Source organism: Mus caroli, unplaced genomic scaffold (assembly GCF_978045245.1).
Source record: "Mus caroli unplaced genomic scaffold, Mus_caroli_1 scaffold_14, whole genome shotgun sequence".
Classification (NCBI taxonomy): Eukaryota; Metazoa; Chordata; class Mammalia; order Rodentia; family Muridae; genus Mus; species Mus caroli.
The window spans coordinates 27,766,403-27,780,560 of record NW_028227269.1 but is presented as its reverse complement, the minus strand read 5'-3'; the positions used below and the strand labels follow the sequence as shown (position 1 = coordinate 27,780,560).

Sequence of the window (14,158 nt, the reverse complement as noted above, 5' to 3'; positions counted from 1 at the left end):
ATAGAGACTAGGAGCATAATCTGCTCTTGCTTCACTGCTGGGTGGGGCCGCCATGACCTCCACCGTCACTCTCCCTTCATTCCTTGTCTTTTGGGATCTCAATTCAGTGTTCAAACAAGCAGGAAAACACAAAGCAAACAAAAGGACCAGAAACCTTGCAATAACTTAATAGGAAAAAAAAGTGTGCTGAATTCAGCTTATTTCCCTTCCACCCTGGAGAGACATGCAGGGAGTTGTGTAGAAGGCAAGAGTTCCTTTCATATTAACTTAATATTTTGAAAGGTTATACATTCGTGCTTTAATTAAGATGTGTGGAATGAGAGTAGATACACATGTTGTCTTTAAAGAGGGGATAGAGAAACCACAACACAGCGTTGGGCAGCTTCAGGCATGTCGGTGAGATATGGTCCCATAAATTTAGCTATTTTTTAAGCCAGCTTTAATCTCTTCACTCCTTTTATGGTTTGTTTTTTGATGTGTGTCTGTGTGCAGATGCACGTGTGTGTGTGTGTGTGTGTGTGTGTGTGTGTGTGTGTGTGTTTGCTTGGCTTCATCTATTTGGCTCAGAATGTAACTATAGATAGGGACAAGGAAACTTAGAAATTGTTGATGGAAAACACCGATAACTTTGGTCACAGTAAGCCTGGGAAACTAGACACCTGGTGACTAGCACCTTCTATCTCCTGAGAGAATTCAGGCTTCTAACCTTCCCCTTCTTATAACAAAAATGGACCTTAGCATTCAATGCCCCTTTCTCATGGAGGGGAAGCAATCAGGGGCAAATTCCATGTTTTTGCATAAAAGTAAAGCAAAATAAGAACAAAGCAAAAGTGTCCTTGCTCAGAGGACTATGGGAGGGAGAGAAGCTATGGGGATGCTGACTCTCTGGTGCTGTATTTGTCTCCACCAATGTAGTTACTCACTTTCATTCTCAATACCAGGCCTGGGAACTACTGCCTAGAATTCTAAAACATGGAATATAAACAACAGCACTCATATGGGAAGGCATGGATTTCTTTCTAAAATTGTTTGAATTTTTTCATTCTCAAAAATCTAACCTCTAATTGATCAGTACATCATGTCTTACTCAAATGTAGTGCCCTCATTTAAAGCATATGTGTCATGTTTCATAGTGTTTCAAGAGGGGCCTGCAGCTTCATGCCATCTGTGTATACACTCCTCTGGTAGAGTGTGCCTGCATCTGTAGTGAATGGAAAGACCACATCCAGGCACGAGTCATTCAGTAACCCTCAGAGCCCTGGCTCAGGCTCCTGCCAGCGTGGACTTGGTGATAGCAATGTCTAGCAGGCCATGGAGCTATGAGCAGGAGTACACACCTGTGCCATGATACGGAAGATGGAGCTTTCTGATTGTTCTAACTTTGGTCCACAACTGATTTTCAAACTAAATTCCTGAATCTCTTGATCAGATCCATAGTAAGGAAACTTAGGACTCCTAATGTACATCATAAAATCAAAATCAGAAAATGGAACATTTTTGGTGATAATACAGGAATGATTTAAGGAACTGCCAATTTCATTTTTGAGATAGTTTCTTTCTTAGTTCTGAGTCTTGTGAGGGCTCAACCACACTAACATGCTTGGTATGTCAAGCTGAATCAAGGTCTGTCCCAGTTGCAGATGGGTACAGATGCTACAGTGAACATTGTTCCATCTGGTTAGCTAACCAAATATATAGTTAGATGCAAATATGTGCTCACATATTTCATAAAATAAAATAAAATTCAGCTAAATTATCATATTGGATAGTTTTGATATTTTTAAAAAATAATACACAGTATTTGAAAAAAGAGTCACAATTGTTTTGCTAATGCAATGGAGCTAGTAAGGGGATGAATATGCTAGAGAAATTGCTATTGGTTTCAGCTGTGGCTTCTCCGTGTCTTGCATGGCAAGTGGTTTCCTTAGCTAACTTTCATGGATAATTAATGTGCAGTCACTGTCCTTATCTCACACCATCGGTCATCTTGTTGCTGTTCAATTCCTTTTGGGATTTTCTGTGGGGGCATTTTCATCAATAACTGTCACTAGGTGATAATTTTATAAATCATGAAGCCATCTACTTAATCCAATTTATGAAGAAAGTGCCTCATCTCTGATTGACTGGTTGTTACCTAAACCCTTGCCACCACTCAGCACAGACCATGGTTTCTTTGTAACAGCATGGCTTGGTCCTTAATGGTCTCTGTCACAGCTATGCCTATGCACTAGCCCTGACTTCTTCACAAATGTTGTTTCCACTGTCATCTCCTGTGTCTGCTCTAATGACAGCACATTTAGTAGTTTTATGTATCTCTCAGACAAATATTTTATTTGTTCTATAGACAAATTATCACATGATAGAGCTCTAGAACAAACTCTTAAAATGTGCATTAGATATACGATTTATAGAGATTTACAGTCTAACAGACTATCATCAACATCTCTCACTTAACTCACATTTTCCTGAAGCAACTTACGGTAGGTAGAAATATTACCTTTACCATAGTATGGCTTTTTGACATGGCTGTCACTGGATTTGGATTTTCTGTCTTCCCCAGCCAGCTGTCTTGGAGACTGGTCCTCATAGGATCTCAGGTTATCCCTTCTCCCAGCATCCATGGCCATCTTCTCCCGCATGGCCTTGGCTCTCTCTGTCTCCAAGGCAATGGCTTTCTCTAGCAGAGTCAGGTTGCCCTTGGTCATGTCAAACACTTCCTCAGACCTGTCTGAGTTCACTGAGGTGGTGTCATCATCCCTCTCATGACACCCATCCTCCTTGGCACAACTGGAGAACGTTCTAGACCTGGGGCTGAGCTGCTCCTCCAGCCGCATAAGGTTCATCATATCCGAGTAGCTCCTGTCTGGCGTCCTCCCAGGGAAGTCATCCTCTTGCCGGACATGTTGGCGCACACTCATGTTGGGTGGCTGACTCCTGTCCTGTGGGTTGGTCTCGCTGAGTTTCCTGGCCAGGTCAAAGCACTGGTTCCTCAGGCACTCTAGACTACTCAGACACACTTCCTCATCACTCTCCTCCACCATCTTCTCCATGAGTCCATTGTTCATGGGCTTCCCTAGCATGACATAGTTCATATTTCTACTGTCCTGCTGTGACATCCCCTCAGCATAACTTCTGTCACTGATATTCTCTGATAGCACAACACCATGTCCTTGTGCTAACAGCTTAAGGGAGTCCACTGTTTCTCTAACCACATCACTGTCTAAGTCTAGACTCAGTTCGCTTTTCCGACCGAGGTTTTCGTTTTTGTCACTATCGTCCTCCAGACTGTTGGAGGTATTGCTGTTCATCTCTGACTCAGTCCGGGCCCGGTATGCTGCATCCTCAGCAATTTTGCCAAGGTTTAATAGTGACTTAGCTACCAGTTCATCATAGTTATCATACTCATCATTGTTGTTATCATCCTTGTCTGTGTCCTGCATTATTCGAGTACAACTCATTTGATGGTCTTCTGCAAAGAAATAGAGAAGACAAGAAGGAAAAGAGAAAGGTGGCTAGACCGTGAAGTTTATTGCTATAGTGTGGACAGCAAGCATAAAGAAAGTCAAACCCTGCTTGGCCTCAAGGAGAACCTTACAAGATGTCTGCTGCTGGGTAGAAAATGTAAACATAAAGAAAACGAATCATGTTAAAGGACAGGAGGCCACTTAAGATATCTATTGAGAGCTAAACTAAAACAGCTAAACACCTTTAGTTAATCTTAAAGTTAGCCACTAAATATGATAAACATATGTAAAGTTTAGGATCTTTATTTTTAATAAAGATAATAATTTACTACCTGCATTGGCTTTATTCAGAGCCAATAGTTGGCATACCAGTTACAGACATCCCATCACCAGCTTTCTAAAAGTTCTTGAACTTTCCTTTTTGCTAACTCTAGAGATTCTTTGTAAGCCCCTTTAAGTGACTTACTTCCAATCATATTTAGGCAATATGGAAGACAACCCCAGATTTCTGAAGTCAAACAGGGAGGGCACTCTGTCATAAGAACACTGGATTGAGAGGCTTGAATGTGATAGCTTCCAGTCAGTGAATGGAGGCCCACAGTGAAGTGACAGGAGCTTCACAGTGACAAGAGGAAGGAAGAGCTCAAAGGCTGCCTGTCTTCTGTCTGAACAATTTGGGCATGCACAGTGGTCACATGTCTCTGGGTTAGCAGAGGCTGGTTAACTGTGGCACTCACCTGTCTCTCATTTAATTTGACCTGAGGTAATAATATATTCACACATCTCATCAGCTTGAAGAAACTTGAATAAGATGTGCTCAACCTCAGAATACTTAAAGTGTTTTTCAAAGTCCATGTTAAGCATGACGTAAACCCTCTATTTCATCAGAAACCCATTTGGCTTTCACTCAGAGAGCAGTTGGGATTTGAATCTCTATTCACAACTCTACACAATTGCTATCATCTGCATTGCGAAACATAGATAATAATAAATGAGTTTTCAAACACATTCCCCTTTGGTTGGATGGTTAATGGATGCCATTTCACATCTGTCCTTTGTTTCCATGATTCAAATACCAGAGAACTTTCAGAGTTTGATAATGATTTGGAGGAATGAGGCATATCGACTAGTTACAAACACCAGCTGACTAAAGCCGAGATACTGAAGCTCTGGTGCTTTCGTTATGGATTTTATGCAGAAAAGGTTCATGTTAGCAAAAAGAGATTTGGAGCTCAATATAGCAATAACTGAAAATAGCATCCCACCTGGAGTCAACAAATATTTAGGATCTGACCCACTCTCTAAACAGCAGCATGTGTTAGTTAGAGGGCATCACTTGCTGTGTGAACCAGATTCTGTGTCTCTCTGGACACAAACCTCTTCATTTCACCACACTCTGCCTGCACTATTTTCCTTATTATAAGGGTAAAATTTTCATCAAAGAACAGAAAAAAAAGAAAGAAAAGAGAGCTAGCAAACATAATCACAACTGTGGGAAGGCTAATCACAGATGCACACCTTGCTGTTGACTGGCAGCTCAGCTTTTAAGGGTTAAGGACATCTTGTTCTCATGAGTTTTTGGAAATGTGATTTTTTTTTTTATTCTTTTGATTTATACACTTTTCATGGGCTATCACTAGATTGTCCTTGGGAACTACAAAGCTATTCTATCCATACATAGCAACAGTGATATCTTGGGTAATTGTCACTATTATCTATAGACTATCAACCATGAGATGAATTTTTAAACCAGGATTTAGAAGTGGAGAGTATGTGCCACAAGTTGAAAAATTAAAAAACTTAAACATTATATATTTTATTTATGTGTCTTTGATGATGTGTAGGTACATGTGCCACAACATATGTGTGAAGGTCTGAGGACAGTTTAGGGAGGTTCTCTTTTTCCCCCATGTGTAAGTTCAGTTAGGAAAGTGGTCTGTGAAAGCATAAGGTTCTGAATTTGATCCCCAGCACCCACATAGAAGCCAAGTGTGGTGGCACATGCCTGCAATCTCAGCACTGAGGAAATGGAGATGAGAAGGTCCCTGGGGCTTGGTAGCCAGCCAACCCAGCCTAATTACTGAGATCAGTTCAGTGAGAGATCCTGTCTATAAAAGTAAGGTGGGAAGTTATAGAGGGAGACTCTTATGCTGTGCTCCGACTGCCATCTATACATGCAGTATACATGTACACCTGCACACACATGTATACCCACATGGACACACACAGGAGGAGGACGTCACTGACTGTAATAACCAGGAGGGAAATGCTGTCGAATCCCTGATGCATCTCTAAGCTCAGAAATGACTTCTGTGCTGGAAAAGGACAAGGCCCCCATGAGCCTTTACTAGCAGATGGGAGGTGTAATGCTGTTGACTCTCCCTTTACTCACTGCAGGATCGGCCTCAGGTTTTTGCCTGCCCTGCTTTCTACATGGCGTGGCTAAGGAGTCCATCTCAGCCCCTTACTATTGTTCTATGTCACCTTTCCCCAAGAAGATGAAAAGAAAATGGATAAGCTGCCCTACACAGTATCCCAGCCATGCTGACCCATGAAGCTGAGGAACTAACTGTGAGACAGGGTTGGTCTCTTCTCTGTCTGAGTACCAGGAAAGTGCCAGGCTTTCTCCATCATGTGTAGCAGGCCTGCCTCTCACAGGGTAGTACACTGGGAGAACACTGCATATACTCTGGTGCTCTAGGGAGGCAGATATGACATTAGGAGTTATGCAACTGGTCTCATCACTCTCGCTGCATAGTGACCTTTCAAAGTCATAATGAACTCATCTGTATGGCAGGGATAATTATCTGCCTGCCCACTTCTCGCAAATTCCCACAAACCCCAGAGTGAGGCACACAGATTACATGTATTTCAAATGCCTGGCATGGGTGCTAGTTGTTCTCTGATCCTTTCTCTCCCAGAGCAGATGCCTGGAAAAACTAGCCTATTCAAGGAGGGAATCTGGAAACGCAATAGGGAATGCATCCGAAGACAGAGTGTTGCACGATTTGGCCTTTCTTCAAGTTACTAATACTCAGTGTCATCTGAGGCCTCGTGAATGACAGCAGCAAATGTGGAAATGGCTGAGAAAATGACATTTAGGGCCAAAATCCTTACAGTTTAATAGAATTCCTATGGTTACCAGTATTTAACTGTTTCCAGGCTTCCCCTAAAGTTGACTCCTAATTATGTGGACTAACGGAGGCAAACAGGCTCCAAGTCATTAGCAAACCGCTTCTAAACAAGCACCCTGTCTCGGCCTTGACTAGAATGTCACGGCAAGTGTTTAGAATCCCATGTCTGTTTTTCCATATTCAGATAATTTACCACATTGTTGTCTTTCTGCCAAGGCTAACGTTGAAAAGACTCCATCATAGCTATGGGTCTTGGCAAACAGTCCAGAATTTTCTGTACTAGTCAGGGACAAGAAATGAGGCACAAATATTCTAACTTATAAAACTTTCAGGAGTCAATATTACTTGTTTTTCTCTAGTGATTAATGTTCTCTCAAAGTCAGGGGATATATTTGTGATGAACAAAGCATTTTCCAGAAAATAAATGCACATGTTTATGTTCTCAGTAAAAAGTAGGAACATGGATACCACAGTGTGCTGAGAGGAGAGAATGTTGTGTTCCCTCTGTTGTACTGCACTTGAGATTAGTCATCTCACAGAGTACCAGGGTCAGGCTGAGACCGGGGCTGCCTCCCAACCTGTCCAGGCCCAGGTGTTCCCAGGCAAATTAGAATTTTCATATGGGAATGGAAATCAGAGAAGCTTAGGTTGATCTACTTCCAAAGGATGAAAACGAGCCTAGAGATAGAGGTGCTTTTGTGGCTGAGCCCAGATCTGCCTATGTGATCACCAGTCAGGTACCAGCCTCATTGTTAACTGGATTACACAAGTGATTTTTCTTCCCGTGAGGGCTTTATAAATGCTGTTGCCACAACTCACCTTCTCTAAGTTTGACTGCTAGAAATATTTTTATACTACACAGAGAGCAGACAGAATCACTTAGTTGGAAGATTTTCCTAGAATGGCTGGAACTCCATGCACTGGCTTTGTAGTGGAGTTTATCTCTAAAAAGCGTGTCTGAGATAGGACTTTTAAAATATTTAGTACTGATCAAGTCACATACAAACATATTCCACATACCAAATCTCATAGACAGTGAAGAGCAGGGTGTGTGTGTGTGTGTGTGTGTGTGTGTGTCTGTATGTGCGTGTACCCAGTAGATTTCAGAACACAAAGCCCAGTCCTATGGTCTATTTGTCCTTCCTAATCTTTGTAGAGACCCCAAGAAAGGTTCTGCTACTCCTGAAAGGCAACAACAGGAAGCCACAGATCACATGTGTTCAAGTGACAGAACTGAAAGACCATACTGGGATGCTGTGCAGATTTGCTTTACCAGTCTTCTGCACTGCCTGTTTCCATAGCAACCAGACTGCAGTCTTCTTGGAAGAGGAACACAGTGAGCTTGGTGCAGACAAGCAGCTAGACACCTAGATTTTTCTCATCAGATGAGGCAGAGCTGTGCTGTACACCCCGTCGGGTGACTACTGTTATTCTCAGCATCTGTCTCATGACTTTCTCTCCCCTTGATACTCCTCACTGTGCTGGCATGAATTGAAGACATATTTCAGTCACCATCTTTTGACACTTGTGCTAGGGTTGCTAGCTCAGCTGGCCTGCCACTGACCAGTGTCTTGACTAGTGCAATTTAGGTCCTTTTGGATTTGGGAAGGTGTATCAATTTTCTCATCATTGTGACCAGAGACTTGACAGAATCAAGTTAAAGGGAGAAGGATTTATTTTGACTCATAATTAAGATGATGCAGACTCTTATGGAAGAGAAGGTTGGTAGAACCCATAGTGGTAAAAGCATGCAGATAGGACTCTTCACAACTCAAGCAGCAAAGAATGGAGACTGCTGGCACTCACCTCGCTTTTTCACTTTTATTAATTTATTCTAGCACTCTACCCTATGAGGTGTATCCCCAAGCCCCATTTGGGGTGGGTCTTCCCTCTTTCTTAAAACATTTCTGGAAATTCTTTCAAACATAGACCCAGAGTCTGTGTCATAGGAAATTTCAAAATGAAAATAAAGAGTAACCATCACAGAAGATCAGAAAAATAGATAAGGCCTGTACTCTGGGTGGATATTCAAGAGAGCCCTGGGCTAATAGGAAAGTAGGTGAAAGGTGAAATTCACTTAAAGAGGCTAACAAAGGGCAGATCTTTACTGCCCACAGTTCTGCTCACTATGACCCCAGGAGCTCACGTCACACATCCTCCACTTCTTCAGACCAGGCTTCGAGCAGCATGCATCTCCCATCTCCTCTTCCTTCTACCACCACACACACATTGTGTAGCATGTGTGCCATCTCCTTGAAAGTGGGAGAGAAGCTCACCTCTAGCCCACTGCTGTTCAGTACAGAGGCTTCTGCTTTCAAAGCCTCCAGGCACTGAGTGCATGGGGACAGGGCCCACCCCATGTGGCATTCCTGCAACAGAGGAGGATATAGACTTTCTTTTAGCCCTAGGTTTAGTGCCCTGCTCCAAGTGGATCAACAGATATTCAGCTGAGCTAGATAACAACCCCAGACAGTTTTTACATGTAAAAGTCTTTTTAGGTCAACAAGGAAGGTGGGAATGGGACAGAGAGGCATGGGCATGTCATAGCCAGATGGTGCTAACTGTAGCCACTATAGCCATGTGTGTCCTGTTTCCTAATCACATCTTACTTAAGTGCTGCTGTTTGCTTTGTTACTAGTGTTTTATATTCACAGCTCATGCAGGGATTTCTGAGTTCTTAAGGGCTAACTTCAAGCTATTGGAATTCTTCTTACTGATAGAACTTGGGGGTGTTCTCATATCGCATTTGGAGAAAGGCAGGCATCCTCCTCGCTATCAGCATGCCTTCAGTGGCAAAGTGCCTCTAGCTTCCACCTGATTTTTCTACACCATCTTCAGATTTTTTTTTATTATAGATACATCTGTTAGTTTTCAGCACTTGTAGATATCCCGAGGATTTCAGAATAGGATGATCTTAAACCCAAGCCTTTCTCCTTACTCCCAAAGCCTTATCTGAACAGCATCATTACGAGGGGAACATGTGCTTAATAGGTCCCAAGCAGAAGAAGTGCCAGTGCTGTGGGATAGGAGGAGACACCTGAGGCAGTGAACCGTGGAGAGGAAAGAGACACTGGAATTTTGTTTCCAGACATTAATGGAATGCATTCTCTCTTGAATGTTGTTGAAAGCGAATGGTTGTTATTTGCATCTGATTTTCTATGGTTAGTGAAGTTTGTAAGGTTAGATGGGACTTTTTAAAGTAAATCTAAGTAGAGCATTTTGCTAGTAATTCCTCCCCATACATTAACTGTATAGGTAGGTAAGATTAGAGGTTGAAAAGTTTAGATGCTACATTTTGACTCCTTCTAAGGGTTTTGGAGCTTTACATCAACACGCCATCCTGTATCTGACAGTGTCACCAAAGGGGAAGCTGCTACCTTCTCCTGGGTCCTACTTTTGAAGCTTTTGCCTCTCAAGGCTAAGGGTCTTAGGATACAGGCTCATCCCTGCATCCAAGGACTACCTTCTTTCATCCCAGGAGTCCCTTTATCCCCATCTGAAGGAGAAGAGGACACTTGACAAGCAGGAGGTATCTGGAGAGGGCAGCACTAGGGAAGGCAGGAGGATTCTGAGCACTGGTGCAGGTCCAGTTTCCATAGTCCTGTCCATTTTCTGCTCTGCAGCAGCTCCTTCCAGTGAGCCTTTGCTTTGTTGCTGCTAAATCCGGGGACATGGTTTTGATGTGTCACACACAATTGCTCCAAGTGAATTTCCAGCCTCTCTTCTGAAAGCTATGTTGTTCTGACTTCATTCTTAATCCTACCCATGTCTGTACATTGAAAACTTGAGCTCCTTGGCTGAAGACAAGCACACTCAGTATTTGATTTTGTCTGCTCCATGCCTCTGTGCACTTTGCTGTCAATATAACCTTGTAAATCAATCTAGCTTGTAGCATGGCCAATGCCTCTGTCACTCCTGAACAAGGTCTGACATGGTCTAGCATTGCCTACCAAATCAGGGCTGAGAGAACACAGACTAGATCATAACGGCCTATTTCTGACACCCTCCTCTCTCACTGAGTTACCTGCTCAGAAATGATCCTGGTTCCTTACATTGTCTTAAAGTTTATATTCTCCTGAAAGGAAGTAAGAATTTAGATATCCTCTAAACTTCCCAAGATATTAAGGTGCCAGCAGCTGATCATTGGAACATACCTCTCACAGAAAGTCTGACCCAGGACACTGAGGTATGGACAGAATAATGGATACCTAGGATGAAGAGGTACCTGTGGAGTTCTAGCAACAATTCATTAACCCCAATCAATACTGACATTTCTAAGGGTCCTAATTAAACAGAAAAAGGTAGAGCCCTTGGAAAGGGCACCAGACCAGCCTTCTCACCAAACTGAAGACAAATACTGTGGTTGTCACATTCTGTATGTGGTATGCTCAGTGGGTAACACACACACACACACACACACACACACACACACCACATCACATTTAGAACTCAACAATGAAAGTTGAATAAGTAGAAAATGAATACTCTTCATAGAATCAGGGTGCTGATACTATGAAGAAGAAGGATGCTGGATGGGAATATAGGGAAGACAAGAAGCGGGGGAGGGACCAGTTCTCTTGAGGAAGGAGACTTCTGCAGATGCTAGAATTGGTGAGAAGCAGTAAGTGTCAGGTTTTCAAGACTCCAGAAAAGGTGGCCAATGTGGCATGTGAAGAACTAGGCACAGAGGATGAGAATATGGCCAGGACCTGCCCACACCAGGTCAAGACACCAGTACTAGATGCCTTCTTCTGAACTCTGGGAAGGTGGCTGTGTCTCATTAGTACTGGGAACAGTGGTTGTAGCAACCTCCAGCTAATCACACTGTCTGGTTTTGCTCCAAGAGCTGGCAATCTCCTAGGACCCCTGTAATGGTTTCTGATACTTCTCTGCAGTCCATATTCCATCCTCTGACTTATAGATGAGGGAAATCATCCAAGGAGAATTTCTTGTCCTTTAATTAGTGGTTATAAGGCTGGCTATGCATCCTGTATTATGAGTTATTTTAGTGGTTTAGTTATTTCTCTGACTTCTACCCTGGCTGACAAGTTTCATCTGCAAAGCCTATAAACCATGGGAGGCAGGCAGGCACTACCCAGGCAGGGACAGTGACACTAAAAGATGCAGCCCTCAGCATCCTTGCTTCACTTTCAGGCACACTGATTCTAGGGCTGTAGACCAGCATAGAGGAACAAGGCTTCCTATAGGAATCAGCAACCTATAGGTTGCTTTATCTCTTGCTTCTGCCTCCTGAGTGCTGGAATTGAAGGCTTGCACAATCCCCTCAATGTTGTGTAGTGGTAGTCATTGGCTGAATAAAAAACCTAGGCAAGTCTCCTCCCAACTCTAGCCACCTGTTAATTGTCTATTTTGTAAGTAAAACAAAGTTTTCTATACAGTGAGATGAGGGAAATTGAAGGATAAATAATTTATACCAGGAACCAAGCCACTTTTAACTTAAACACTGGGAACTCAGTTTCTTAACGTTTTCATTCATTAGGGAACTAAATTAATGGAATGTGAATTAAATTTCACTTATAAGGTTTTGATGGGCTTAATGACACTTGGGCACTGGCTTATCTAGATTTGAAGATTTAAAAATAATAGGATAGTCACACCCTCACATCTCTGAGATAGTAATGACATTGGGCAGTTTCTCCTGTCTCATTCTCAGTGTCTGTCTGTCTCACCCTCTGCTGTTCCTGTCCTCCTGTCTCTATGCCTGCTTGTTTCTTTCAGTAGCGTCATTCATTGTCTGGTCCTGTTCCTCACTTCTGTCTGTTTGTCTCTCTCCTCTGCAGGTCAACTGGCCAACCTCGAGGACTGCTTGCCCACAGAGCAGGTGTCAGTGTGGCTGCGCATCCTGCTGAAGGGGTAAGTGTAACAATCCTTGCCCTTCTGTCTTCAGAGCAGGGCTGAGGTAAGTGGATTTCTTACATCACTGTGGTGGGTTTGGAAGGGACCTGTGTCTTCCCATCCTCATCCCTGGTAGAGACTCGAACTCACTTCTAAGGAAGCCCACGGAGGTATAGGCTGTTTTCTCTATAATATGGTTTACTAACCCTCAGCATCCTAATGTGTTCTTGGCTTCAGCATGAATTCTCGAAGCTACCACTTCAGTGTGCAGTGCTTAATTCTGCATTCTTCTAGGCCTGTGTGTGTTTCTGCTTACTTCACTCAGTCTTTATCAAAGCAAAAAAGAAAAGAAAACTCTAATGCAAACAGCAAACATAAAAGCTTCAGCTAGCCCACTACCCTCTGAATACACAGGAAGCACGCTCCCTGTGTGAGACTATGGGCAGACATCTTGAGACCTTGCTCTTGTGTAGCCTTAGCAGAGAGCACTGTTCCTCACTGCCTGACACCCAGGCATGCCCCTTCCCTTCAGAGCTCAGGGGATGGTCTTGAGCACTGATTTTCCCCAGGGCAGGACAGGGCAGGTATGACTAGGTCAGTGTTCCAGGTAGGCACAGCCACAGGTCTAGAGTGGTGCAGAACCGAGTGAATGCAGGAGAGATTGTCATATGGTTACTTTTGATTATGGCTGCAATGTCACAGTTGCAAACAGTTCAGACTTGTGAAGATCTTTTGTGTCTTGTGCCTGCTTTAGGCTGCAGAGAAAGACATGTAAAGAGTGAGTGGGTGATCTTATTTTATACAAGCCCTAAGAGGCTGGATGACCTTCTCAAGCTTAGTGGCACAGAGCCCAGAACCCCATGGTATTGTGCTTCGCTGTGACCACAGAGCATGTGGGTTAAAAAGGAAATGAACAAGATACACCAAACACACTGCTGATTCTCGGCAGCGGGCCTTACAACAAGCCTTGGGTGTGACATCCTGTTTTCAGTACTATAGAAAAGGCTAGCCGCCAGCTCTTTATGAATGTGTTTGCATCTTAAGGGTAGGAAACATTATATTTTTATCACATTTTCTGACTTGTCTTATAATATTCACACATTCATGAAATTTGATAAAGTTTATTTTATAATTAAGCAAAAACTTGATGCTATGGATCAGGACTTGTTGTTGTTGTTGTTGTTATGGACTGACACTTTGAAAGATCCTACTAGAGGCTAAAGACTTTCTTATTCTCAAGCCACAGTACAATCTAACTCAGCACACATGTATTTCCAATATCCCCACAAAAGGCTTTTGTGTATACTGGGAAGGTTAATTTTCAAAAGATGAAATCCACCATATTCTTTCTCCCAACTGTGACCAGAGCTTTCCTCAGGTAAAGGCTTGCATACTAAACACATCATCTCTGTGCTGTGCTGGTCTCAGAACTCATTGCTTTTTCTGCTGACTACAGTAGAACACTGGCTGGCTAATTCTGATTTTCACAGTCTGTCTGCATTTCAGCTTGCTTTTCTCATCAGGGACCTGTCCCTGGGAAAGATACAGAAGGATAATTGGCTAATCAATATGGAGAGCAGCACCCTGAGGGGAGACTGGGGAGTTGTGGGGCCTCAGTGCAGACCGCTCAGCACCTTTATCCTCTTCCCTCATGACCATACCAGCCTCTGCCTCACACATGATCAGGACCTGAGTGCAGCTGGG

General features: G+C 43.1%; 1 protein-coding gene and 1 long non-coding RNA gene across 17 annotated transcripts in view; one reads left to right on the top strand and one right to left on the bottom strand.

The window, feature by feature from the left end:
* Positions 1-14,158, bottom strand: part of Myt1l (myelin transcription factor 1 like) — a 391,301-nt gene that overhangs the window by 91,682 nt on the left and 285,461 nt on the right. For 12 of the 16 annotated variants that reach the window (XR_015045201.1, XM_085830269.1, XM_085830266.1 and 9 more), the window contains one exon: positions 2,498-3,469. Coding sequence is in view for 15 of the 16 variants with exons in the window: in XM_085830269.1 (XP_085686395.1) it covers positions 2,498-3,469 (972 nt within the window). In the remaining variant the exon portion in view is untranslated. The remainder of the gene's footprint in view (positions 1-2,497; positions 3,470-14,158) is intronic. The other 4 variants (XM_085830273.1, XM_085830274.1, XM_085830271.1 and 1 more) reach the window with 1 other exon arrangement.
* Positions 1-14,158, top strand: part of LOC110307426 (uncharacterized) — a 93,595-nt gene that overhangs the window by 9,827 nt on the left and 69,610 nt on the right. The window contains exon 2 of the long non-coding RNA XR_002379384.1: positions 12,400-12,472. This is a non-coding gene — a long non-coding RNA (uncharacterized LOC110307426). The remainder of the gene's footprint in view (positions 1-12,399; positions 12,473-14,158) is intronic.